A 27,986-nucleotide genomic window follows, 5' to 3' on the forward strand; every position below is an offset into this window, starting at 1 on the left:
GTTTCTCCTGCTTCCTGCATATAGAAAGTCGCTTGAGCTGGGTTAATACATTAAGGCTAGGAACCAAATAGCCAAAGGCAGCCAAGTGACATGTTGACTAACACACAATAGCTTAGGATTTTTCTTTTTACAATGTTTGCATAATTATCAATTTCACAGATGTTTCAGATGAGCAGAACAATAAAAAGCTTTTAGGGGGAAGGGAGGGAAGAGACAAATACTTCCTACTCATCAGGGAAGAGGAGGAAACCACTTGACAGAAAGAAATGTTTATAAGTGTATTTTATTTAAATATTTTCTCCAACCTGAAACGGAAAACAGGTAAGTGTCTTTGCTTGGAAGAAGGTTGTGTAAACAATGCACTTGTAGAACTGATCTCTGCAGCACAGCAAAAGTCCCATATGGAAGGTCCATGTCAAGGCAGCCTTTGGAGTAGTTTCAAATATCTAACGGCATATCCCCTTTGCCTTGTTTCTCTCGGCTTTCAACCCAGGCCTTGTTAATGGTTCTTTTCATTTCATCATCTCCCTCTGCATACATCTTTTTCAGAAGGTTCATCAGCCCCTCACCAGGGTCTGAGGTGTCATAGGAGGCTTTTCTATAAGACAGGTGAAACAAGCTTATCACTGTATTATCATAATGCCTAGGAGCCTCAGTCATTTGTAACAATTCTCTGCCAAACTTTAAATGCTTTAACGATTCTTATGCAAAAAATTGGCATTATGTAGAATTTTGCCTTGGGTTTTGCGAAAAGGAAGTTATTAAGTTCATGGAGATGGTAACTAAATATAGCACTGGATCCAGGAAGTACCAAAAATCAGGGTACATCTATACTTACCCGCTGGTTCGGCAGCAAGCAATCGATCTTCTGGGATCAATTTATCGCATCTTGTCTAGACGCGATCCCGGAAGTGCTCTCCGTCGACGCCGGTAATCCTGCTCCGCGAGAGGAGTAGGCGGAGTTGACGGGGGAGCCTGCCTGCCGCGTGTGGACCCGCGGTAAGTACCTTTAAGTTCGAATTAAGATACTTTGACTTCAGCTACATTATTCACGTAGCTGAAGTTGCATATCTTAGTTCGAACTGGGGGCTTAGTGTGGACCAGCCCTTTGTCTCTGCTGTTACCATGAAATCAGTGCAAGAGCTTACTTCTTAATCAGCCTCCTACCAAGGTGAGAATCCTAAAGTATCACCCGCCTATACTAGATCACATCTGTTAAACCACTGATGGACTGGCCCCTTAAGACATGTTTCACTGAGTTTTTCACTGCTAAAGAAGCCAAAGGATAAATGGCACCTACTTTGATTTATTTGGTACCCAATTTTACCACCTGCATATCATCACAAATATAAACCATAAGCACATACATTGCCCTTACTGGCTAGCATAGGGAAACCTGCCCCATAGCTTCTCCCCTCATCTTGCCTTTGAAACTCCTTGGCTACAGTACTAATCAGCTGAAGGGCTAACTAAAAAGCAAAGGGCTGAACCAAGCTATGTTAGACCAGCAGGGGAAGCAGGTTCCCCAGTTACAGGACTCTATGCTGAGAGCCAGTCTCTAAAAGTGGACCCTAGAGCAGGAGTTCTCAACATTTTTTCTTTCTGAGGCCCCCTCCAATGTGCTATAAAAACTCCAGGGCTCAGCGAGGGAGGGGGAGGCTCTGGACGAGGGGGGAAGCTCGGGCATAGGTGTACAGTAACTCCTCACTTAAAGTCATCCCAGTCTTGTTTCACTGTTATGTTGCTGATCAATTAGGGAACATGCTCGTTTAAAGTTGTGCAATACTCTCTTACAACGTTTGGCAGCCGCCTGCTTTGTCCACTGCTTGCAGAAAGAGCAGCCTGTTGCAGCTAGTTGGTTGGGGCTTGGAATCAGGGCGGACCAGCAGTCCCCCTATCAGCTCCCCGCTTCCCTGTGCCGCAGCTGCTCAGCAGGCTACCAATTGCCGGCAGCTCAGCTGTCCCTCCCCCCACTGCCATGTGCTGCTCCTGCCCTCTGCCTTGGAGCTGCCCCCGGAGCCTCCTGCTTGCTGTGCAGGGGGGAAGAAAGAGGGGGGCTAATGTCAGGATGTCCCTCCCCCGCTTACCCCTTCTCCATATAGAGCAGGGGTAAGGACACAGATACTGGCCGCAGCTACTGTCTCAACTTCCTGAGAGTGGTGTCAGCGTACTTAAAGGGGCAATGCGCATCTCTCTTTCTCTCTCCCACACACAGGGTGTCTCTCCTCCCTCCATTCATGCTGCCTTGTAGAGTGTGAGGCTACATTAACAACAATGTGTTAACCCTTGAGGGCTCAGCCGAGTGCTAGTTCATCATTCAGCAGTAAGGCATTCCCTGGGAAACATCCCACCCTCTTCCACCCTCTGACTCCACCACCTCAACCAAGCTTCACAATCATCATTGCTGTGGACAGTATTAAATTGTTTGTTTAAAACTTTTACTGTGTGTATATCTGGTGAAAATTTTCCCCTGGAACCTAACTCCCCCCCCCCCCCATTTACATTAATTCTTATGGGGAAATTGGATTCGCTTAACATCGTTTCACTTAAAATTGCATTTTTCAGGAACATAACTACAACGTTAAGCAAGGAATTACTGTAGTTTGACTTCTATTTTGGGTGGGCAGGGGCCAGTGGGGCTGGAGCCACCTCTGCACGGGGAGGTCCGGGAGGGATTGCCACCTCCATCCCCTGACTCACCTCAGCAGGCCACCCGCCTGTCTGGGTTGGCGGGGGAGTGGGCGCAACCAAAAATTATAACTCAAAAATGGGGGGCTCAGCTCAAAAAGTTTGAAAACAGCTCAGGGTGCAGGGAGAGGGGTAGCTAGGGGCTGTGTACAGGCAGAGAGGTAGCTCAGGGTGCAAGGAGAAGGGTAGCTAGCGGCTGTGTGTGGGCAGGGGGATAGCTCAGGGTGTAGGGAGAGGGGTAGCTGGGGCTGTGTATGGGCAGAGGGGTAGCTAGGGGCTGTTTGCTAGGAGGGGGTAGCTCAGGGTGCAGGGAGGGGGGTAGCTAGGGGCTGGGTGCTGGGAGGGCTCCCCTGCAGCTTCAACCCCCTGCACCAGCAGGAGACAAGGGAATGCCGCAGCTGCCTGCTCCATGGCACCAGCCAGAGAGCAGCAGCTGTCCTGCACTGCCTGGCTTTGGCTTCCTGCCTCCAACCTGACCAGTGGCTGGCGAGTGGAGGTGGAGGGAGGGGAGTGCGTGGAGCTGCCCCGGGACTGCCCTGTTCTTGCACTGTAGCAACGGGGCAGGGGGGACAGCTCCATGTCCCTCCAACTCTGCCTATGGGCTCAGGGCTTCTGCCCCGTGGGGAGCGCTGGGGCTTGGGGTGCTAACCCTGAAGCTCCCTGCTTCAGCCCCTCTAGAGGTGCTGGGGCTCTGGGTTTTAGCCACAGGGCCCCATGGCCCCCTGAAAGGATTCGTGGACCCCCTGTTGGGAACCGCTGCCCTATAGTGTGACAGCAAGATTGTCCCATCTGATCTACAAAGTGGCTGGGTCCTGCAACTTTAAGGGATTTATATATTGTGACTAACACCTTGAATAGGGAGTCAGTGCAGACCTTTGTAGGGCTGGCTTAGTGGTAAAATACTGCATAGCAGGAGACATAGGTTCAATGACCAGTACCCAGTCCCTTGTGCTGCATGCACCAGAAGGAAGCAACAAACTGCTAACGAATTATGAGATATGGATGCAGAAAGAAGGTAGTTTTGATCAGAATTCAAACTTTTCAGCTAGCCCAATCTCTACCCGTGAGCCCTCAGAGGATTTGCTGGCAATGCTGACAATGCTGACAGGCTCCTGTTTTATTCCTCCTTAAAAGATTGCAGGGCCAAGCTACAAAGGAGGGACATAAAGAGCCTCAGGCCATCAATAGAGATGTAGAAAACACTCCATTACCACCTGCAGGGAAAAAGCCTCTAAGAGCATTTAGTCCCAATTAGAGCAGCTCCTACTCAGGAATACAGCCTCCAAGATAGGAACATGTGGCTTGATGAACAGTTAACTTTAAGCCTCTCATTGCTGGTCTTCCCCACAGTTCTCTAAACTTCCTGTGCTGCACCATTCGCCAATATCTATTAAAACCATTTAAGGATGTACCAGGTGTATCCCACCTGAAGCATTCAAGCAGTAGAAGGTAGAAGGATTTTAGCAACTCAGTGCAAATTCCTCCCCAGTGCACTAATCTTTAGTGCCAAAGGAATCCCCAGATCACTAAGATCAGGGAAACAGCTATGAAATAATTCTCAGGCGGTAAAACAGCTTAAATACTAGGCCCTTGGACCAACAATTCTCATTTTGTAGATTAGAGATGTTAAAGTCACAGTACATATCTGCTTTCTTTGGTGACTAATGCAATTTTGTTAGGGGTGGAGTGAAGGGAGGGACACTCACTCTTTCTCCTTGCTCTCTTTTTCCACCTGAGTCAGGCAATCCCATTTTTCCTCCCGTTTCTTCCTACATAATACAAGGATCATATCCGTCTTGATCTGTAAAGGGAGGCAAAGAAAAAAAAATCTGACGCTAAAATGTGAATTAAGGATACTTATTGTAGGAGATACTCGTTGCATCCACAATAATTAAAGTAGCAGAACAGCTTCTGGTATTATTCTATTGCTGGATGCTCATAACTTTCTCAGAGAGTTGCTGTCTGGGCTAGTTTTTTCTTATATGTGACATTTTTAAATCAATATCCAGTATTTGGCTCTGGGGCACTAAGGGTTACTTTGTTTTGAACACTCTAATACTAACTGCTCTTAGACATGACTGTGTTCCTTCTAAAGGGAGATGGAAAATACTCTATAAATTCCAAAACACGCCCCACTGCAGGAGCAGACTGGCCCACAATACTTGAGATCCTGAAAACATTGTGGTCTGTCTGGTCAACGGCCTTTTTACCTGGTCAGAGGGACTAGAGACCAATCAATGTTAAAGATCCTATGCCTAGTTTCTTTCTGTGGTGGTTCATAAATATTACACCCCAGTGGAAAACTGGGGAAAAGGATTAGTATGAGCTTTTCTAAGGACTGTCTCAGAATCAATGATCAGATACAAACTTTTTGATCCCTGAAACTCAGGCACACCACCCACCTAACCTCTAGCACTACTTAGCACCACCTGGAATTAGAAGACGTTATCTGCTGTGGTCTGTGCTAATAGCACAGCATCCCAGCTTATGACTCCAGCCAGTCCACCTCCGCACTTTTTACTCAAACACAAGGACTCAGCTTATATTTTCAAGAGTATGTGGATTTTGGCTTAAGGACTCAAAAAAAAAAAAAAAAAAAAACAACGTACCGAGGCATACAATGCACCTCAGTCTAGACTCTCAACAGCCTCTGCTTTTCCACTTCAGACCCACAACCCACTTCTAATCTGAGCTGCAACTCCCTCTGCTATTCCAGTATTTTGTGATGAGGATAAATGTCCTAAGAGTCTAGTAATAATAACATTTAAATCAGGGGTAACTCTATTTGAACCCTATCTCCAGGGATAAAAAGCTAGTCTGAAGACATCACCAAGCCTCAGTGCAGCACCCCAGTGAATTACAAGCAAGATCCTGTGTACTCAGCTGTAACTTTGACCTAAATTCTATAATCAGACCCCTGCATTTTGCTTCAGATCAGTAAAAACCTCAGTTTTTTAATTCAATACAATATGAAAAATGAATATCTCTAGAGTATCCCCTCATTATTTAAACTGATGTTAAATTCAATTTATTTTACACTGCCCTACGGAATTGTGGACCACAACCCGCATTTTTAAGTTATATATGTCTAGGACAGTGTTCTCAACCTGAGGGCCGCTTGGGGCCCAATCAGCACAGATCTGCGACTATGTGACATCCTTAGGGCCATAGAGGTAGTATTGGATACGGCCCACAATGGTAAATAGATTGAGAACCTATAGGTTTAGGCTGACCAGGTGTCCTGATTTTAAAGGGACAGTCCCGATATTTGGGGGGTTGTCTTATATAGGTGCCTATTACCTCCCAGCCCCTGTCCTGATTTTTCACACTTGCTATCTGATCACCCTATATATATATATATGTCATTGAGGGAAGCTGTAAATGTTGGCAGTTGAGTATGGGACATATGTGGCTTTTGGCACATAGGAATGAGAGGTAATTTGGGTTTGCAGATAGGCACATTAGCTGGAAGTTAAGATAATCAACGCTGGAATAGTTAATGACATTTTCTATCATTCAACTTCAAAGCCAACATCCCACTGAGATAAATGGGGTAGCTCAGCTCTTGTTTCAGGCTGTGTACAGATTCAGGCATCTATTTACTTTCTGGGCTTGTCTACCTAAATATTTTGTTTGTGGCAAGGAAAGCTGGGGCGTGAATCCACTCCACACTAACCTGCAGCGCACTAGATGTCCATTTGGACCCTGCTGCGTCACATTAAGAGTTTCTTCAGGAGATATCAAAGCACACTAACAAACTCTTAGTGCACCTCAGCAGGGTCCATATGGACAGATAGTGCATAGCAGGCGAGCACGGGGTAAATTCACACTCTGGCTTGCCACGAACTGGACAAGCCCTTTGTCTAGACAAGCCGTCTCTTCATGTTTGGAAAATTTTTCTTTGCAACCATAAGGACTAGACACGGGGATATTTAGGAGCCTAAAGATGCAGAGACACTTAACAGGATTTTCAAAAGCACCTAAGCAGGTTGGGTGCTTAACTTCTATTGATTTCAGTGAAAGTTAGGGCCCAGACCGTCAAAGGTGTTTAGGCGCTTTTGAAAATCCCACTAAGCATCTGTCTGCATCTTTAGGAACCTCTATACCTACTGTGACATACCCGGACCAGTGGGGTACAGGAGTCTGGTAGAGGGCAAATATACTGGTCACTGGATGAGTGGTTTTCTGTTCCCTGAGTGATCAGAGCAGAGGCTGCACTAGAGTAATCAGGAACCTACTAGAACCAGGCAGGCTAATTAGGACACCTGAAGCCAATTAAGAAGAAGCTGCTAGAATCAATTAAGGCAGGCTAATCAGGGCACCTGGGTTTTAAAAGGAGCTCACTTCAGTTGGTGGGGTGAGTGTGAGGAGCTGGGAGCAAGAAGCTGAGAGTGTGTGCTGCTGGAGGACTGAGGAGCACAAGCATTATCAGACACCAGGAGGAAGGTCCTATGGTGAGAATAAGGAAGGTGTTTGGACGAGGCCATGGGGAAGTAGCCCAGGGAGTTGTAGCTGTCATGCAGCAGTTACAGGAGGCACTATAGACAGCTGCAGTCCACAGGGCCCTGGGCTGGAACCCGGAGTAGAGGGCAGGCCTGGGTTCCCCCCAAACCTCCCAATTGACCTGGATGGTGGGTTCTTCCAGAGGGGAAAGTCTCTGGGCTGTTCCCCAACCCACATGGTGAATCTCTGAGGCAAGAAAATCTGCCAATAAGCGCAGGACCCACCAAGATAGAGGAGGAACTTTGTCACACTACGAAAATCTGTCCCTTGATGTTTCAAAATAAAAGCATGGATTTTGACACACAATTCTGCAGCAAGGAGTTGATTTTGCAGCCACAGAATACGTGAAAGTCATCATTACAATTTCCCTTTAGAGGCTGAAGAGAGCAAGAGAGAAGGTTTGAGGTTAGAGCAATCCTATAAGGCTAAATTGGAGGATTCTACTGAATCGGGCTAAGATGACCTCAGATGGTGAGGGGGTCTATATAAGTACCTACAAAGATAAGATACACAGACCTTCCTTGAGCTGCCTTCCACAGAGATGGGTTTCAGAAGGTTATTGAATGTCATGGAGTAATTCTTTCCATTCAGATTCTTCACTAGTAGATCAAATGACCTAGAATGGAGAAAGAAAGGAGGTGTGTAATGAATGCACTTTACTTCCCTATCATATACGATATGCAAACTGACCCTTAACAAGAGAGGGATACAGTCCCACTCCTTGGGAAACTGGACCCACGAACTTTTGTTGTTTGTCCAGGACTTTCTGATTCCCTACTTGTTGGACTATTGGAAGCTTCCTTGAAAGGGTTATTGTCTAAAGGTTACAAGGAACTACAAGTCAGAAGTCCTGCTCAGATTTCTTTTTATGGCTCTACCACAGACTTGCTGTGGGACCTTGGGCAAATCACTTAACTTCTCAGTGTTTCAGTTTTGTCTCTCATAAAATGGGGCTAATGACACATCCCTTACAACAGTGTTTTATGGCTTAATTAGCATTAGTAAAATGCTTTGAGATCCTCTGAATACTGAATTGATCCTCTGGTTGTGCAGAGGAGACTGAGGGATGGTGAAGAAAATTGGCAGCATGTGACCTCCAGAAGAAGAAAGAGGAGCGTCCATGTACCAGCAATGGAGATACAGGTGAGCAACCGTTTTCATGTTCTCTCCACAGGTACTAATGCGGAGAGTGGAGTAGATGATACATCTGAGGGAAGGGAGCAGAAGGAGACTCCACCAATTGGAAGGCATGAGATGCACCGTCATAGGGATGGGGGTTCCACGACCACTGCTCCCAAGAGAAGGAGGAGGGTGGTGGTGGTCGGGGACTCCCTCCTCAGCGGGACTGAGTCATCTATCTGCCGCCCCGACCGAGAAAACCAAGAGGTCTGCTGCTTGCCAGGAGCTAGGATTCACAATGTGACGGAGAGACTGCCGAGACTCATCAAGCCCTTGGATAGCTACCCCTTCCTGTTTCTCCACGTGGGCACCAATGATACTGCCAAGAATGACCTTGAGCGGATCACTGCAGACTACGTGGCTCTGGGAAGAAGGATAAAGGAGTTTGAGGTGCAAGTGGTGTTCTTGTCCATCCTCTCTGTGCAGGGAAGAGGCCTGGGCAGAGACCGTTGAATTGTGGAAGTCAACGAATGGCTATGCAGGTGGTGTCGGAGAGAAGGCTTTGGATTCTTTGACCATGGGATGGTGTGCCAAGAAGGAGGAGTGCTAGGCAGAGGTGGGCTCCACCTAACGAAGAGAGGGAAGAACATCTTAGCAAGCAGGCTGGCTAACCTAGTGAGGAGGGCTTTAAACTAGGTTCACCGGGGGGAAGGAGATCAAAGCCCTGAATTAAGTGGGGAAACTGGATACTGGGAGGAAGCACGAGCAGGAGAGTGCAAGAAGTGAGAACTCCTGTTTCAGACTGAGAAAGCGGGACAATCAGTGAGTTATCTTAAGTGCCTATACACAAATGCAAGAAGCCTGGGAAACAAGCAGGAAGAACTGGCACAGTCAAGGAACTATGATGTCATTGGAATAACAGACTTGGGATAACTCACATGACTGGAGTACTGTCATGGATGGATATAAACTGTTCAGGAAAGACAGGCAGGGCAGAAAAGGTGGGGGGCGTTGCATTGTATGTAAGAGAGGAGTATGACTGCTCAGAGCTCTGGTATGAAACTGCAGAAAAACCTGAGTCCCTGGATTAAGTTTAGAAGTGTGAGCAACAAGGGTGATGTTGTGGTGGGAGTCTGCTATAGACCACCAGACCAGGGGGATGAGGTGGATGAGGCTTTCTTCCAGCAACTAGCAGAAGTTACTAGATCGCAGGCCCTGGTTCTCATGGGAGACTTTAATCAGCCCGATCTCTGCTGGGAGAGCAATACAGTAGTGCACAGACAATCCAGGAAGTTTTTGGAAAGTGTAGGGGACAGTTTCCTGATGCAAGTGCTGGAGGAACCAACTAGGGTCAGAGCTCTTCTAGACTTACTGCTCACAAAACCGGGAAGAATTAGTAGGGGAAGCAAAAGTGGATGGGAACCTGGGAGGCAGTGACCATAAGATAGTTGAGCAGCAGAATACGGACCCTGGACTTCAGAAAAGCAGACTTTGACTCCCTCAGGGAACTGATGGGCAGGATCCCCTGGGAGAATAACATGAGGGGGAAAGGAGTCCAGGAGAGCTGGCTGTATTTTAAAGAATCCTTATTGAGGTTGCCGGAAAAAAACATCCCGATATGTAGAAAGAACAGTAAATATGGCAGGCGACCAACTTGGCTTAACAGTGAAATCCTTGCTGATCTTAAAAGCATAAAAGAAGCTTACAAGAAGTGGAAGATTGGACAAATGACCAGGGAGGAGTATAAAAATATTGCTCAGGCATGCAGGAGTGAAATCAGGAAGGCCAAATCACACTTGGAGTTGCAGCTAGCAAGAGATGTTAAGAGTAACAAGAAGGGTTTCTTCAGGTATGTTAGCAACAAGAAGGAAGTCAAGGAAAGTGTGGGCCCCTTACTGAATGAGGGAGGCAACCTAGTGACAGAGGATGTGGAAAAAGCTAATGTACTCAATGTGGGGTTTTTTGTTTTGTTTTGCCTCTGTCTTCACGAACAAGGTCAGCTCCCAGACTACTGCACTGGGCAGCACAGTATGGGGAGAAGGTGACCAGCCCTCTGTGGAGAAAGAAGTGGTTCGGGACTATTTAGAAAAACTGGACGAGCACAAGTCCATGGGGCCGGATGCGCTGCGTCCGAGGGTGCTAAAGGAGCTGGCTGATGTGATTGCAGAGCCATTGGCCATTATCTTTGAAAACTCATGGCGATCGGGGGAGGTTCCGGATGACTGGAAAAAGGCTAATGTAGTGCCCATCTTTAAAAAAGGGAAGGAAGAGGATCCGGGGAACTACAGGCCAGTCAGCCTCATCTCAGTCCCTGGAAAAATCATGGAGCAGGTCCTCAAGGAATCAATTCTGAAGCACTTGGAGAAGAGGAAAGTGATCAGGAACAGTCAGCATGGATTCATCAACGGCAAGTCATGCCTGACTAGCCTAATTGCCTTCTATGAGGAGATAACTGGGTCTGTGGATGAGGGGAAAGCAGTGGATGTATTATTCCTTGACTTTAGCAAAGCTTTTGATACAGTCTCCCACAGTATTCTTGCCAGCAAGTTAAAGAAGTATGGGCTGGATGAATGGACTATAAGGTGGATAAAAAGCTGGCTAGATCGTCGGGCTCAACGGGAGTGATCAACAGCTCCATGTCTAGTTGGCAGCCAGTTTCAAGCAGAGTGCCCCAAGGGTCGGTCCTGGGGCCGGTTTTGTTCAATATCTTCATTAATGATCTGGAGGATGGTGTGGACTGCACTCACAGTAAGTTTGCAGATGACACTAAACTGGGAGGAGTGGTAGATACGCTGGAGGGTAGGGATAGGATACAGAGGGACCTAGACAAATTAGAGGATTGGGCCAAAAGAAACCTGATGAGGTTCAACAAGGACAAGTGCAGGGTCCTGCACTTAGGATGGAAGAATCCCATGCCCTGCTACAGACTAGGGACCGAGTGGCTAGGCAGCAGTTCTGCAGAAAAGGACCTAGGGATTACAGTGGATGAGAAGCTGGATATGAGTCAACGGTGTGCCCTTGTTGCCAAGAAGGCTAACGGCATTTTGGGCTGTATAAGTAGGGGCATTGCCAGCACATCGAGGGACGTGATCGTTCCCCACTATTCAACATTGGTGAGGCCTCACCTGGAGAGTACTGTGTCCAGTTTTGGGCCCCGCACTACAAGGAGGATGTGGAAAAATTGGAAAGAGTCCAGTGGAGGGCAACAAAAATGATTAGGGGGCTGGAGCACATGACTTATGAGGAGAGGCTGAGGGAACTGGGATTGTTTAGTCTGCAGAAGAGAAGAATGAGGGGGGATTTGATAGCTGCTTTCAACTACCTGAAAGGGGGTTCCAAAGAGGATGGATCTAAACTGTTCTCAGTGGTACCAGATGACAGAACAAGGAGTAATGGTCTCAAGTTGCAGTGGGGGAGGTTTAGGTTGGATATTAGGAAAAACTTTTTCACTAGGAGGGTGATGAAGCACTGGAAGGGGTTACCTAGGGAGGTGGTGGAATCTCCTTCCTTAGAGGTTTTTAAGGTCAGGCTTGACAAAGCCCTGGCTGGGATGATTTACCTGGGATTAGGTCCTGCTTTGAGCAGGGGGTTGGACTATATGACCTCCTGAGGTCCCTTCCAACCCCGATATCCTATGATTCTATGATTGATGGACAATTTAAGATTTTAACCCAGAAGGGAACTCAATACAACAGGCCTCTGAATCTCAGGTACAGCTCTTCCAATATGCTCTTCCTGGTACAGCATAGCAACAGTCTGGACTCACCTCTCTGTAAAGTGGACCTGCACATTCTCAGCTGGAAGCTGCTGCACTCCATTTAAAGTGATGTAAATCTTCACAAACTTATCCGACTGATCCCAACCTGAAAGGGAGAAAATCAGATAGGTTTCTTCCAGCCTTCCTCTGCCTGCTCATGAGTAGTGTTCCTCTGAAACAACCATAGCTACCCCAAAACAGAGCATGCTTTCCACTAAAGGCCATACAATACTGAAACTGCCTTCAGAGGGAAGCCATTAGCTGCTCAAAGAAGGGTGGAATGGAAGAGGGGAGGCCAGGCATGCCCTTTGGGGTGCTGCTCCCCGGCCCCATAGTGCATGAAAGAGCAACTCTACCACAGCAGGGAGAAGCAAGGCACCTCTGCCTGACTTAGCGGAAAGGGGTGGGCAGGATCAGAGCTGAGTGGCAGGTTTGGCTGCATCTCTCCTGGCCTCCTCCTTTGATGCCCACTTTCACCCAGTAGTCTATTCAATTGGGGCAGGGTACTGGACCGTGGGCACTATCTCCACAGATCAGCATGTTGGACACTCCCTGCACCTTTTGCCTAGATTGAAACTGAAGAGCACCTGCTCTTTCCCTCATATCTGCCAAGTATTGGGAGGGGTTAGGGGTGTGCAGGACAGGGACCAGTAATCCCCTCCCCATTAATGCTGGAAGATTTGGGACTGCTTAAACCTGCCACCCTCCCCACCCACTGCAATTAAACCTGAAAAGGCTCTCAATGCCCCACAGTGGCAGCTGCTGGGCTACCTAGCCTGCCGGATTTCCTGCTGGTGCCAGGAAAGGGGCTCCTCCTCAGATAAAGCAGGGATGGAGGTTTATTTTTGCTTTGGAGCCAGAGCTCTTGGTATCCCTTAACCCCTCTCACGTTTAAAACACAATGCCCATGTTGGGCAATTATCATCCCTGTAATTTAAACACACACACACAAGGTGAGTACGAGTGACAAACTGAGTTAACCAGTTAACCACCAGTTAGCACTACTACTCTGTCCCATTTACATCATTGATCTTAGTGTGATGTTATATGATTAAAATATGACCATGTGAATCATTGTTGCTACCACTGTTATATAATTGCAACAAATTTTGTACAAAGTATGTCATGTAAGGGTCTATGGAAAAATTATGATTTGCTTAATATGATTATCCTATTTGTACGCATGCATTTTTATATCTAAAGTTATGAATATTGGCGCTACCTGTATTTCAAATGTGTTTGCTTCTGGGTACTACCCATAAGGTATTTAGCCAGCACATTGTGAAGGGACTATTCAAGTTGAATGGCCCATCAAGGAACACTTAACTCACAATGGACCATGGAAGACGCCTATCCACACCTAGGGTTGCCAACTTTCTTACTGCAGAAAACAGAAAATTCTTGTCCTGCCCCCCCTTGCTCACTCCATCCCCCTCTTCTTCCCTCCCCCCCTTGCTCATTTTCACCAGGCTAGGGCAGGGGTTGGGTTGTGGGAGGGGATACAGGCTCTGGGCTGGGAGTGTGCCCCAGAAATGAGGGGTTCAGAGTGTGAGAGGGGGCTCTGGGCTGGGGCAGAGGGTTGGGGTGCAGGCTCTGGGAGGGAGTTTGGATGCTGGAAGCGGCTCAGGGCTGGGGCAGGGGGCTCTGGGAGCTCCAATGGGAGCTGCGGAGCCAGCGCTCAGGGCAGTACCTGTGCCAAGGAATCAGAGGGACATGCCGGCAGTTTCTGGGAGCTGCATGGCACTGGCCGCTGCAGCCAACTGGACTTTTAGTGGCCCTGTCAGCTGTGCTGACTGGAGTTGCCAGGTCCCATTTTGACCAGGCGTTCTGGTTGAAAACCAGATGCCTTGCAATCCTATCCACACCTGATGGACTTTCATGTGAACGTTCTAACTAGAGTATGGGTAATGGCATCTGCTATAACTCAGCAAAGCATGCAAGGGCATGTGACTAAATCATGACCCTAAATTCCATCTTGTTACCTGTATTTTTCCACAAACTGTGCAGAGGGCTTTGTTTGAAACAATGGGTTTTCCTCCACATGGCAGAAACTATCAAAGGCCCTGGAAACATCTCCATTTTGCCTCTTTCCTGCTCTGATCTCTGGACTATGGACTTATACTAATGGGACCCTTCTAACCAAGGGACTGAGGACCTTCCAATGATTTAGGAGCAACCAGAGACTTAACTGGTTAGCAGTTCATGCCATCACTGCTTCAAGCCTTATCCAAGAACTCTTTGCAACACTAAAGCTCACCATCTCTACTATGACACTGATCTCAGAACTGTACTCATGTCTGTATGTATAATCTTTTAACCAATACTCTTTTCTTTTTTAATAAATTTTAGTTTAGTTAATACGAATTGGCTGTAAGCATGTATTTGGTTAAGATCTGAAATATTCATTAAGCTGAGAGGTAATGTGTCCAATCCTTTGGGATTGGTAGAACTTTCATATTTGACTTGGCAGTCTGGGTGAAAGCCCAAGGCTGGGTTGCTTTAAGGGAACTGTATTTTGTCTTCTGGGTAACCAATAAGGTATTATAGAAGGTGTTTTGTGGCTAGCTTGGTGGATCTAAGTATTGGAAGGACCACCAGCTTTGGGGATTGTCTGCCCCATTCTGCAGTTTGCCCTAATTAAGTAACCTCAGTGTGGCTCCCCTGAGACTCCGGTCACACACAGCTCCGTAGGAAGTGCAATCCTACCGTAACTGTTGATTTTCACTGTGTATCCCCCAGCTGGTGGTTTCTCTTCCTCCGTAGTGTCTTCTTTTAGCTTGGGTGGTGGCTGGTTCTTGATTTCCATCTCTAGCTTGTACTTTTCTGCCATCAAGACATCATGAGTTCTTTTTCTTGTGGCTTTTGCCAGGAGCTCTTTCACCTCTTCCAAATCTTTCTCTAGCTGGGTTTAAGAACAGAAGATCATATATGTACATTAAACACATGCCTCTTTATCTGAGGTTTACTGCTGAGCCCATTCACTCATCTCAGTCACAGAAACTGGAGATGGATTATATGACTGAACAGGTCTTGTCCATCCCAACCCCACACCCTGGGGCCAATGTAAGACTGCTACCTATAGTGCTTTGCCCAGTCTAATTTTAGTATATGTGCTGCTATTAAGTATTGCAAAGCAACAAGAATATTGCCGCTTCCCTATTAAACAGTCTGCAAATTTCTCCCAATGTTTAGCTTGCATTTTCTCTCTAAAAACTCCAGATATTTTAAGTTGTTTTTACTCATTGAGGCAGAGACTTTTTCTTCTGCGTTTGTATTAGCATAATGGGATCCTGGTCCAGGACTTGGACTCCTAGGTGCTATGATATAAATAAGAACAACATATGAGCTCCCATACTGGATCAGACCAATGGTTCATCAAGCCTAATATCCGGTCTCGGACAGTGGGCAATACCAGAGTGTACAGGATAGGGCAATTTGGAGAGACCCACCCATGTCTTCTCGTTTAGGGTCCCCCCCAAGCATGGGATTACATCCCAGACCATCTTGTAATAGATGGACCTATCCTCCATGAATGTATCTAATTATTTTTTGAACCCAGTTATACTTTTGGCCACCACAAAATCCATGGCAACCAGTTCCACAGGTTAATTGTTTGTTACATGAAGTATTTCCTTGTTTGTATTAAACAGGCTGCCTATTAATTTCATTGGGTGACCCCTGGTTTTTGTACTGGATGAAAGAGTAAATAATACTCCTCTATTCACTTTTCCACATCATTCATGATTTTATAGATCTCTATTATATCCCTGCTTAATCATCTCTTTTTTTTTAAGATGAAGAGCCCTAATCCTCTTAGTCTGTCATTGTATGGAAGATGTTCCATATCCTTGATCATTTTTTGTTGTCCTTCTCTGAACCTTTTGCTGTTCTGAACTGGACACAATATTCAAGATATGAGTGCACCATTGGTTTATATAGTGGTTTATATAGTGGCATAATGATATTTTCTATCAGTTAATAGTTCCTGATATCCTGTTAGCATTTTTAACTGCTGCTGGGCATTGAGCTGAAGTTTTCAGAGAAATATCCACAATGACTCCAAGATCTCTTTCTTGAGTAGTAACAGCCAATTTAGACCCCATAATTTTGTATGTACAGTTCATCTGCTATTTTGTTGCCTAGTCACTCAGTTTTGTGAGATTCCCTTGTAATTCTTTGCAATCAGCTTTGGACTTTACTATCTTGAATAATTTTGTATCATTTACAAACTTTGCCATTTCACTGTTCACTCCATTTTCCATATCATTAACGAATATGTTGAACAGCACAGGTTCCAGAACAGATCTTTAGGGGGCCATGCTGTTAATCTCTCCATTATGAAAAGTGACCGTTTTATTTCTATGCTTTGTTTCCTGTCTTTTAACCAGTTACTGATCAATGTGGGGACCTCTTATTCCATGACTACCTACTTTAAAGTCTTTGATGAAGGACCTTGTCAAAGGCTTTCTGAAAATCCCAGTATATTGATTAATTGCCCTTGTCCACACACGCTTTCTTTACACCCTCAAAGAATGCTAATAGACTGAGGAAGTCATGACTTCTTTTTACAAAAGCCATGTTGACTCTTGCCCAACAAATCGCATTCATCTAAGTGACTGATAATTCTGTTCTAGTGTCTACCAATTTGCCCAGTACTGAAGTTAGGCTGACTGGCCTGTAATTGCCAGGATCACCTCTGGGGCCTTTTTTAAAAATTGGAGTTACATTAGCTACCTTCCAGTCATGTGGTACAGAGGCTTGTGTGAATGGTAGGTTACAGACAAGCACGTGCTTGGGGCACGGCGGCACTTGATTTTTTTTTTTAAATAAAAAAAAATTTCTTTTATGGATTCGGCGGCGCTCGGAGGGGGGGCGGGGGCTTCGGGCGGCGTGGCGCTCGGAGGGGGGGGGGGGGGAAGAATACGGCGTGGCGGTGCTCTTCTTTTTTGCCTGGGGCGGCAAAAAAGTTAGAGCCGGCCCTGGTTACAGATGACTGTTAGTAGTTCTGCAATTTCATATTTGAGCTCCTTCAGAACTCTCGGGAGAATACCACCTGGTCCTGGTGACTTGTTACTGTTGAATTTATCAATTAGTTCTAAAATCTTTTCCATTGGCACATCAATGTGGGACTCTACTCCACATTTGTCACCCAAAAAGAATAGCTTTGATGTGGGTATCTCCCCCACATCCTCTGCAGTGAAGACCCATGCAAATAATTACGTTAGCACCTTTGTCATTTTGTGCCCCCACTGCCTATTTGGCAGGCTTCCTTCCTTCGATGTGCATAAAAAAAATTGTTAGGTTTTGTGTCTTTAACAAGTTGCTTTTCAAACTCTTTCTTGGCCTCCCTTATTATATTTAACCTGCCAGAGTTTGTGCTCCTTCCTATTATCCTCAGTAGGTTATGACTTCCAAATTTTAAAGGATGCCTTTTTGGTGGCAATTCTTTTGGTCCTTTTATAGTTTTCTCTGATTTGGGGTATACATTTAGGATGCGAGTCTTTTATGGTGTTATTAAAAATAGTCCCCTTGCTGCTTGCAGGCATTTATCTCTTGTGACAGCACCTTTTAATTTCCATCTAACAAGAGTACTCATTTTTGTGTAGTTTCCCTTTTAGAAGTTAAACATTACTATGGTGGTAGTTTTGGTATTTACCCCCCACCCCAAGGATGTTAAATGTAATTACATTATGGCCACTATTACTAACTGCTTTAACTATAATTACCTCTTGGACCAGATCCTGTGCTTCACTTAGAACTAAATCTAGAATTCTCTCTCTCCCTGTGGGTTCCAGGAGTAGCTGCTCCTCTAGGCAGTCATTTATGGTGCCTAGAAATGTTATCTCTGCATCACTTCCTGAAATGATATTTACCCAGTCAAATGAGGATATCTGAAATCACCCATTATTATTGAGCTTTCTGCTTGTGTAGCATCTTCAGCCTTCCTTAGCATTTCACAATCCCTGTCACCATCCTGGTCAGTAGTATAGTTCTACTAAGCATGGAATTTCTATCTAGAGAGATTCTTGTGGCACAGTTTGTTTCATTTAAGATTTTTACCTCATTTAACTACTTAATTTATTAAAGGAAAAAAATGAATACACACAGAGAGATGATAGTGATATCCCCATGATAAATTTCAGAAACATATATGGTAACTATTTATCCTGCATTTCTGGCCCTCTCACCTGCACTCTGCCCACTAAATGTTTCTTGGGACACTTATTTAACCATCTGAGCACTTTCAAACGGCAGCCTTAAAAATCAACCTACTGGAGAAGTCTTTCCTCAGTTCTAACCACTTCTCAGATGTTAAATTCCCCTGCAAAAGTTACACTACTTTAAGATACAAGACAGACAGTATTCAGTCTTGGACCAGCAACATAGTAGTCCAATACCATACAACCTTTCCAAGGTAGAAACTGGAACTTTGTGCCAATAGAAGAGGGAAAACTGACAGCTTTTTCCAGTTGGACACACAGCAACTGTTCTATTACTGGTAGGTTCTGAAGGATCAGATCTTAAAATGCAGACAAGTAGTTTTTTTCAATGACAACTAAGATTGCAACTAATCACCCCAAAGCATATTCCAAAATGTTAGCTTCCACTTAGAGCAAAAGATAATAGAAATCAATATGCCCATCCAATATATGGGACATTTGCCCGAGGACCATCAATTAAGCTGAAATTTCTTTCCAGGGGAATGTCTTCCAGTTACTCAAAAGCAGTGACTACCTCTTTTGGTCGAGCTAAGGAGAGACAAGAATAACTCTCATGTCCTGTTCAAAGTGCTCTATCATCTCCTATCTGTTAATCAAGAACCATTGATGAGCACAGAAACCCATATAGGAGGTAAGCTGACTATAAATAACTTGTTAGTCAACCCCAGTACAAACCAAAGATCAATTGTGACAAACTACCTGTTACGCCAAGAAATCCAAACCAACTAGCCTTCACCCCAAATTAAAAGTTGTATATTTGTCTGCTTTATGACTCAAAGGCACTCACTCTCTGTATGATGTTTCTTTTCCTAGCGTAAGCCCTGAAAGATGTGAAATGAAAGGTATTAAATATAATCAAAGAATGTATGGACTGTGTCCACTAAATTTAGAGGAAACAGTGATGGGGTGTGTACCCCTCACAGGCTTTGAAAGAGTTAACGTGGGCCTGAGAAGTCAACTTATATACCAGCCTGCACCTGGAGAGTGGGCTAGGCTTAACTGAGGATGAAGCCCAGCTGGGGAAGAGCAATTATAAAGGCAGGAAGTTGAGAGCAGAAAGGAGTTGTTTGTATAAAGTGAAGAACTCCGGGAGTAGAGAGGTTATGAGGGGAAAGTCGAGAGAGCATGTGCCCTGGAATAACATAAGAAAGGCCGTACCGGGTCAGACCAAAGGTCCATCTAGCCCAGTATCCTGTCTACCGACAGTGGCCAATCCTTTCCTATGTGGGGAAGTCGGACAAGAGGCCAGGAGAGTGACTAACTACCGTAGCAGGCTCTGGGAGTGCAGCAGACTCCAGTGGTAAGCTGTGATAAAAGGACAGGATTTGGACTTCCAGGGGAGAGCCCAGGAAGGTACTCAGTTGAAGAACTGAGCAGCAGGGATGAGAGGTCAAACCCACAGAGGGCAGAAATTGGTTTTAATTTGTATATTTTTTACGGGGATTCTAAGGGAGAAACCCCTGAGAAAGAGAGAAACAGTGGAAAGCCCAGAGAGAAGAGTGTGAAAACCATGGGGCCCAGAGTGGGGTAGATGATCCTTTTGTGAGGGCATTAGACTGTTTTCTGTTGGACTTTGTTTCCCTGGAAGGAGTGGACTAAATCGTGACCCGGCTGGAAGGCCAAGTCACAGAAAGAGACTGACCATTACAGCAGCTGTCAGCAGAGGGTGCCAGCTGCAGAGAGAGACGCAACACCATGCACTCCAGCAGTGAGAGACAGAAATTATATGGAATTTTGTTTCTCTAAGTGATAGTGACACTATAGAAGGGGTATGAATTGTATGGCACAAGAAGGAAAAAAATACTGAAAGATAAGCACCTGTATATAGCCTTGAAATATTAAAATACATTGCTTAAAGGGGAAATTCCAAACAGTCTGGATAATACAGAAAATTACTGAAATATAGACCTTGAAATGAATGAAAAAAGCCTCCATTAAAAAAAGTAAAGTATCAAAGAAATGTTATACACTGATGCCATCTACTGGATATCAATGGCAACAGCAGAGAAACTGAAATCCAAGAGTCTATCTGGCAAATGGACAACAAAAATAAGAATTGCATGTGCATAAGCCCTGCCCGGCCTTCAATGAACCCTGAAACAGCATATATAGACTGAGGTCACCATGTGGGACCCCCCAGTTTTGCTGAAGTCACAAAAGACGCTGCAAAATTCAGAAGCGCTACTGACGACTGGACTAACCCCATGAAGAGACTCCCCTATCCCAGTTAACAAAACTGAGAAGTGGTGAGACTCACTCCAGAGATAGTTTTGCTTTGTTTTTAACGTAAGTAACTGAAAGTTCTCATGTTGAGTCTACACTTTCTAGTGAGACTTCAAATAACCATATTTTGGATTTCAACTAAGCAATGTCAGATGTATGTTTCTCCTTTGTAAGTCCAAGCATATTGGCCTAAGAGAACCTCAAACAATAACTTTTAGCAATTCCTTTTGATGTTTTAAACTTGTCCAATTCAAATCAAACATTGGAAAGAACAGGAACCATATTCATAAGAGTGCCTTAAGACTAGGGTATCCCCTTTGGAAAATTACTTAAAGCGCAATAAATGCACTAGAGATACTAAAGAACTGATGTTGCCTAGTGGGAAGTGTAATAAGAAATCTTAGTGATTCCTGTTGTTCGGTAGTATAAATGCTTGGCCTCAATGCTGTTCTATATCAACTGCTTGCAAGACAGTATGTGGGGGAGGGCTAGCTCAGTGGTTTGAGCATTGGGCTGCTAAGCCCAGGGTTGTAAGTTCAATCCTTGAGGGGACCACTTAGGGATCTGGGGCAAAATCAGTACTTGGTCCTGCTAGTGAAGGCATAGGGCTGGACTTGATGACCTTTCGGGGTCCCTTCCAGTTCTATGAGATAGGTATATCTCCATAAATATTCAGTACATGCCTAGAATATTCTATATCCAAACTCAATAACACTGTAGATTACAAACCTATGGTGGTTCTTCAGGAATAAACTTCTTGACTAGTTAAGAATAACTAAGGCTATGTCTACACTGCACTTTCGTCATTAAAACTTTTGTCACAACAAAAAGCGCCGCTGTGGACAGCACTTCATCGGCGGGAGGGGTGGTTTTATTTTGTTGTCAGGAGAGCTCTCTCCTGGCGACAAAGAATGGCTACGCTGCGTACCTTACGGTGGCAGCACAGCCACGCCGTTGGAAGGTGAGCAGTGTAGACATAGCTTAAGTATCCTGATCTGAAGAGTAGCATTCAAGATAAAAATAACCCTGAAAAGAACATGGCATTGAAGTTAGTAAGCTAGCATTCCCCAGACTCAATAAAGAAGGGTTTATCCTAATTAAATTCCATTCCAATATTGATTAACATTTATCAAATTAGCAAATCTATTGTCTTAGATTTTAGCTTTGAAACCTGACACCTCAACCAACTAATTAAAAAACAAACAAAAAAACCTAGGGCTGTCAATTAATTGTGGATAACAAAAGAATTAATCATGATTAATCAGTTTTAATCACACTTAATAGAATATCAATTGAAATGTATTAAATATTTTGATGTTTTCTACATTTTCAAATATATTGATTTCTATTGCAACACAGAAGACAAAGTGTACCGTGCTCACTTTATATTTTTATTACAAATATTTGCACTGTAAAAATGAAATAAAATAGTATTTGTCAATTCACCTCATACAAGTACCGTAGTGCAATCTCTTTATCATGAAAGTGCACCTTAAAAATGTAGATTTTTGTTGTTGTTCTATAACTGCACTCAAAAACAAAACAATGTAAAACTTTAGCGCCTACAAGTCCACTCAGTCCTACTTCTTGTTCAGCCAATCCTTAAGAGAAACAAATTTGTTTACATTTACGGGAGATAATGCTGCCAGCTTCTTATTTACAATGTCACCTGAAAGGGAGAACAGGCGTTTGCATGGCACTTTTGTAGCCGGCATTGCAAGGTAAAATTCACGTGTCAGATATGCCCTTTCATGCTTTGGCCACCATTCCAGAGGACATGCTTCCATGCTGATGCTATTTTAAAAAAAACAAAACAAAAACATGTGTTAATTAAATTTTGATTGAACTCCTTGGGGGAGAATAGTATGTCTTCTGCTCTGTTTTACCTGCATTTTGCCACGTATTTCATGTTATAGCAATCTTAGATGATGACCCAGCACATGTTGTTCATTTTAAGAACACTTTCACTGCAGATTTGACAAAATGCAAAGAAGGTACCAATGTGAGCTTTCTAAAGATAGCTACAGCACTCAACCCAAGGTTTAAGAATCTGATGTGCCTTCCAAAATCTGATCAGGACAGCATGTGGAGCATGCTTTCAGACGTCTTAAAAGAGCAACACTCCGATGCGGAAATTACAGCACTTGAACCATCAAAAAAGAAAATCTGCCTTCTGCTGGTGGCATCTGACTCAGATGATGAAAGTGAACATACGTCGGTCTGCGCTGCTTTGGATCATTATCGAGCAGAACCCATCATCAGCATGGATGCATGTCCTCTGGAATGGTAGTTGAAAATGGAAGGACATATGAAACTTTAGCGCATCTGGTACGTAAATATCTTGCAACACTGGCTACAACAGTGTCATGCGAATGTCTGTTCTCACTTTCAGGTGACATTTTAAACAAAAAGTGGGCAGCATTATCTCCTGCAAATGTAAACAAATGTGTTTGTCTGAGCGATTGGCTGAGTGGACTTGTAGACTCTAAAGTTTTACATTGTTTTGTTTTTGAATGCAGTTATTTTTTGTACATAATTCTACATTTGTAAGTTCAACTTTCATGATAGAGATTGCATTACAGTACTTGTATTAGGTGAACTGAAATACTATTTCTTGTTTAACAGCACAAATATTTGTAATCAAAAAAAGTGAGCACTGCACTTTGTATTCTGTGTTGTCACTGAAATTAATATTTGAAAAGGTAGAAAACATCAAAATATTTAAATGGTATTCTATTGTTTAAAAATTAATCATGCGATTAATCACACTGTGAATTGCCTGACAGCCCTAAAAAAGGATCCCTAGTCACACTTACGTGGCTCTGGCTCTTCAGCACACCCTGGCTATGACTGCTCCAGTTACTTCTCTTTGCCTTCTAGTCAGATTATGTTCAGCCCTTTTTATTTTGGTGACCCCATAGCCTTTTGGCCACTACAGGCCCAGCAGGGTGGATAAAAATCAATGATTTAAAAAAAAAAAAAAAAAAAAAAAAAAAAAAAAAAAACCTAGGTTTTTTCCTCAAAAAGCATTTTATATATATAAAAAAAATCCAATTTAAATTAAAAAAATCCATCTAAAGAAGAATTATTAATTCTATAGTATGAGACGATAGTCATGTAATGTTTAATATTTTGTAAATGAGTTCCCATAGTTCTGATCTTATGGGGTTCCAGGGGCTTCTGTATAGATTATTTAGTTTAAACTTTCTATCTACCCAATGGGACTCAGTGCTAAGTCTAGAAGATACCATCAGAGATGCTTAGTTTTGCAGTTCTCAAACTGTGGATGTGTCTCCAGAGATAACACACATTTGTAGCAAAAATGTTTTTAAATAATAACATATAGAGGTGAGAAATAACAGACTTGAAGCCTATTGTCCCTCTGCAAATTTGTGTACACAGAGTCAATCCCTTACCTCTCTCTAAAAGTGCAAAGTTTCAAAACGTTCAATGAATAGAAGATTGTTGGGGGCTGAATAGATCTGGACAAGGAGAAGAAATCTGGAGATAAATGTGAGCAGGGAGGGACAGACAGTAGAAACAAAAGTGAAACTGTTTGAGCAGCATATTCCAGAAGTCTTAAGGTCTTTCGGAGCGTAGCCTTCATTGATTTGAGATCTACCATACCATTCTCTCATGGGAAGGGAAAACCTATAATGGCAGCAGGTTGTAAGAGAGACCCAGTTTGGGAATATTTTAATGAAGTTCCTCTACTTGTGGGTAGGACAGGCATGCATGCAAAATGCAAACAGTGCAACAAAGAAATGCAAGGCCTGGCTGCCCAGATGAAACAACATCATGAGAAGTGTTCCTTCTCAGGAGGAAGCTGCGTTGAAGAGGATGAAAGGAACATCACTTAAAAAATGTATAGTGTGTACCTTCTAAAAATGAAACCTATATCTATCTCTGAGTTGTGAAGAATATGTATTAAGTTTATAACAACCATCACGAATGCACTTTTATGTAGAAATCCATAATTCAATCGAGTCTTAAGTCTTCCTGACTAGTGATTTAAACCCTGATTAAATCAAATCCACCCTATCCAAAAGGATGCTGGGCCTTAAAGAATGTTGGTGCCATGGTCTGGCCCTTTATTTTGGGCACATGCAGAAGGCATCACACCAACCTTCAGCTCAAGGTGTTTTGAGTTCAAACCCAAAACTACGTGCTTTCTTTCTTCATCTTCTTAGCATATTGTTCAGTCTTGCCCGCGCCTGCTCAACTGGGTGGAAAGGGGAAGACCATTCAGTGTCTTCAAGAAGTGTCTGTGCAGCAAAACAATACTGACCATAGCTAAGCCCCTGGACATTGTTTTGATATCAATTCCTTACACAACCTCATCGTTAGGAGGACCATGTCTAAATGGCTGACTGCATTTCAGGTAGCCATGGCCCGGCTGGCCTAAAACTTAACAAATCTCCAGGTTCATTCTGTTTGAGACAAAGAAAAGCAGGGCTACTGGTTGCTTCAAGGACGTTTCTGTTGTAGACTTATGCAAAACAGCCTTTCCTGCTTGCTCTTCACTCCATACATTTACAAAGAACTATTGCTTGGACTCTGCCTCTAGGGAGGAATCCTGCTTTGTTCTCTGTCTGGCAGATCCTCCTTCCAAAGTAGGGGAGTCCAGTAGTATTCTTACCTCCTAGAGTCACCCCCATCCCATCCAGTTATTCAGTTTTGGACCATCAACAGGGTAGAGTATAACTGGACCAGTATAGTTATGACAGTAAGTTTCCCTGTGTAGACAGACCCCAAGTCAGGAACTGAATGGAAAGGTTTAAGTGCAATGGTTAAGCTCCATATTAGCACAAGACCACACATTCCTACTTGCTACAACTACCCCTATGGGCCTAGAAAAAACGTCTTTGGAGTAGGGAATTCCACTTGTTTGATGCCAGGAAGCAGAGGCCAGAAGTGAGACATGTGCAGGACAATACTTTCACAGAAACTGAATTACAGATAAGTAATTACACCTTTTGTTCCTCCATTCTTTTTACGGCACTCAGAGGAGAGGCAGATGGAGTGAGGACCCTTCCCACCGAGGTGATGAGCTGCTAAGTATCTATGGGAAGCTGGACAGGAGGAGGGTTAAAGGGCAACGGGTTAATACAACTTAGTGAAGCACTAATACAATGCCTTTTGTCTTCAGAGCAGTTACAACCATTACATTCCATTGTGTCCTCCACTGGAAAAAGCTGAAAATGTCCCCGTTCTACTAGCACAAAGTTCCAGTTTCTAGCTTTGAAAGGTTCTAAGTTATTGGATTTACCTTAATGAGTGTAGAGCAGGGGTAGGCAAACCATGGCCCGGAGGCCACATGTGGCCTGCCAGATGTTTTAATCCGGCCCTCGAGCTCCCACCAGGGAGCGGGGTCGGGGGCTTGCTCTGCTCCATTCAGCTCCCAGAAGCAGTGGCATGTCCCTTCTCTGGCTCCTATGCATAGGGGCAGCCAAGGGGCTCCACACACTGCCCCCGTCGCAAGTGCCACTCACGCAGCTCCCATTGGCTGGGAACTGCAGCTAATAGGCGCTTCAGGGGTGGTATCTGTGGACAGGGCAGCGCAGAGCCACCTGGCTGCCCCACCATATAGGAGCCGGAGGGAGAACATGCTGCTGCTTCTGGGAGCTGCTTGAGGTAAGCGCTGTCCGGAGCCTGCATCCCTGTCCCCCAACTTCCTGCCCCAGCCCTGATCCCCCTCCTGCCCTCTGAACCCCTCGGTCCCAGCCCGAAGCCCCCTCCTGTACCCCCAACCCCTCATCCCCAGCCCCACCCCAGAGCCTGCACCCCTAGTCGTAACCTGCTATACAATTTCCATACTCAGATGTGGCTCTCAGGGCAAAAAGTTTGCCAACCCCTGGTGTAGAGTCAGCATAGCCAGTCCTATGTTTCCTTCTTCACAGCCCAGTGCAGGTGCCATGAAGGAGTGGCTGGAATCACAGTGTACCCCAGCTATCCCCAACTGGTTATGTACCAGGTGGACCACAGGCAGCTGGAACAAGCTAATGTGTACCCTGGCTGGAGCAGATTCAGGGAGCTGCTTCTCTATTTCCTCTGTGGGAGAGGAGAGCCATCCTTTCCAAAGCACTCCCCTTGGAGGCCGAGCTCCTAGCTGATCTCTGTGGGTCTCCCACGGCCAGACAGGGAAGAAGGACAGGCACTGGGAGCAATGGCAGCCAGAGGTACTTTCTTGTCTTCCCCCCGTGATGGAGCAGGCAGCCTGAGTAGCTGCAGGGGCAGTAAGGGGAAGGTGGGAGGCACACCGACTCCCGTGGGGACAGAGCCAGGCCTAAACCCATTTAAAACGGCAGCTCAGGGAGCACATGGTAACGCCTAATCACACAGGAAGTAGCTCAGCCAGGCAGGCTGCAGGGCCACCAATTCGAGGCTGGAGGGCCAGCAGGGCTGAGTGCCCAGCAGCTCACAGGGCAGGGAGGGGGCCACTCATTTGCCATATTGTGCTCGCAGGAGAGAACTATGGGGTGTGGCCCTCCCAGATCTCGCGTGTGCGCACCCGGCTGGGCGCAAGGAGCTACCCGCGCACCTGGAGCGGGGGCAAGGCATGCTGGGGCACAGGGGGGCATGCTTCCAGGAAGGGGTAACAGAGCCCAACCAGCTGGCCCGAAGGCAGGAGCAAGACCTGCCCCTACCAGCCCTCCACTGGGCTGTCGCCCCACAGTCCCTGCAACCCCCCCCCCCCCGGGCTCTGTGCCCTCTGCCAGCCCCTCTGTGCACTTTGCGCCCCCCCCCCCCCCCGGGCACTACGCCCTCCCCCAAGACCCACTCCCTGCCGGCCCCCAGGCGCCCCTCACCTCCTCCCGCGCAGACGCCATGTTAGGGATGCTGTGCCGCGGCGCCCCTTCCGCACTGCACCCGATCTGGGGGGAGGGACCGCCTGACACTGACACAGCCGCAGCGGCGGCTGCTCCCGCCCCTCTGGAACTTTCCGGAGACCCCGTCTGCCACGCCCCCTAGTAACGATCCCAGGCTTCAGCTTCGGAGCAGGAGCCGGGACCACGCCCCTTAGCGACCAGAGCCGCATAAACCACGCCCCTTCTCACTCCCCGCAGGAAGAGGTATAGAGTTCGCCGGAGTCAGAGCGTCCTAGAAGGTCCCACTGCGCAGCTGGTATAGGCGCTCGGCGGCCATTTTATCGCCGTGCGCGCTGCGAGCGGGAACGGAGTGGGCGGGGCTGTCAAAAGGCGCGACGTTTCCCGGGAGACGGCCTAGCTGAGGCGCCGCTCGGGCTGTGTCAAGGGGTGTTCGCCGCGGGGAGGCGGGCGCCTCTGGTGAGGGAGCTCCGGCTCCGTCGCTGCTCGACGGGGGGTTTTGTCCCAGTTTCGCTCCTCCACAGCTGGTGGCCATCACCCCTGCGGTAGCGAGTCTCTTCTGGCCGGAGCAGTGGGGATCGGGTCGGCTCGCTCTTAGTTGGCCAGTAGCCGCCCAGAGGAAAGGGCCGAGGCGCCCCCCCCCCCACT

The 27,986-nt window shown here is 45.7% G+C and overlaps 1 protein-coding gene across 5 annotated transcripts; it reads right to left on the reverse strand.

Annotated features, from left to right (window-relative positions):
• Window positions 1-267: 267 nt before the first annotated feature.
• Window positions 268-27,504, reverse strand: CACYBP (calcyclin binding protein). 5 transcript variants are annotated; one of them, XM_065554569.1, is made up of 8 exons: window positions 27,321-27,446; window positions 25,485-25,583; window positions 22,181-22,305; window positions 14,774-14,969; window positions 12,077-12,173; window positions 7,708-7,807; window positions 4,395-4,489; window positions 268-598 (listed from the first exon to the last, which is right to left on the reverse strand). In XM_065554569.1, exons 4-8 carry the CDS (start codon window positions 14,895-14,897, stop codon window positions 439-441), a joined length of 576 nt encoding a protein of 191 aa, XP_065410641.1. In that variant the 5' UTR covers window positions 14,898-14,969; window positions 22,181-22,305; window positions 25,485-25,583; window positions 27,321-27,446; the 3' UTR covers window positions 268-438. The 5 variants fall into 5 exon arrangements, with proteins under 5 accessions (XP_065410641.1, XP_005304281.1, XP_065410640.1 ...); XM_005304224.5 differs by lacking the exon at window positions 22,181-22,305 and having other exon boundaries at window positions 27,321-27,472; XM_065554568.1 differs by lacking the exon at window positions 25,485-25,583 and having other exon boundaries at window positions 27,321-27,465.
• Window positions 27,505-27,986: the final 482 nt, after the last annotated feature.

This window comes from Chrysemys picta, chromosome 8 (genome assembly GCF_011386835.1).
Source record: "Chrysemys picta bellii isolate R12L10 chromosome 8, ASM1138683v2, whole genome shotgun sequence".
In the NCBI taxonomy this organism is placed as follows: Eukaryota; Metazoa; Chordata; order Testudines; family Emydidae; genus Chrysemys; species Chrysemys picta.

Bases quoted from the DNA above. Each gene is read 5' to 3' on its own strand.
- CACYBP (XM_005304223.5), bottom strand. From the start codon at position 27,341: ATGGCGTCTGCGCGGGAGGAG. The intron at 12,174-14,773 runs GTAGGATTGCAC...TCTCCCTTTCAG, and splicing joins AGTGAAAATCAACAGTTACG to GTTGGGATCAGTCGGATAAG. The intron at 4,490-7,707 runs GTCTGTGTATCT...CTCCCTTTACAG, and splicing joins TGGAAGGCAGCTCAAGGAAG to ATCAAGACGGATATGATCCT.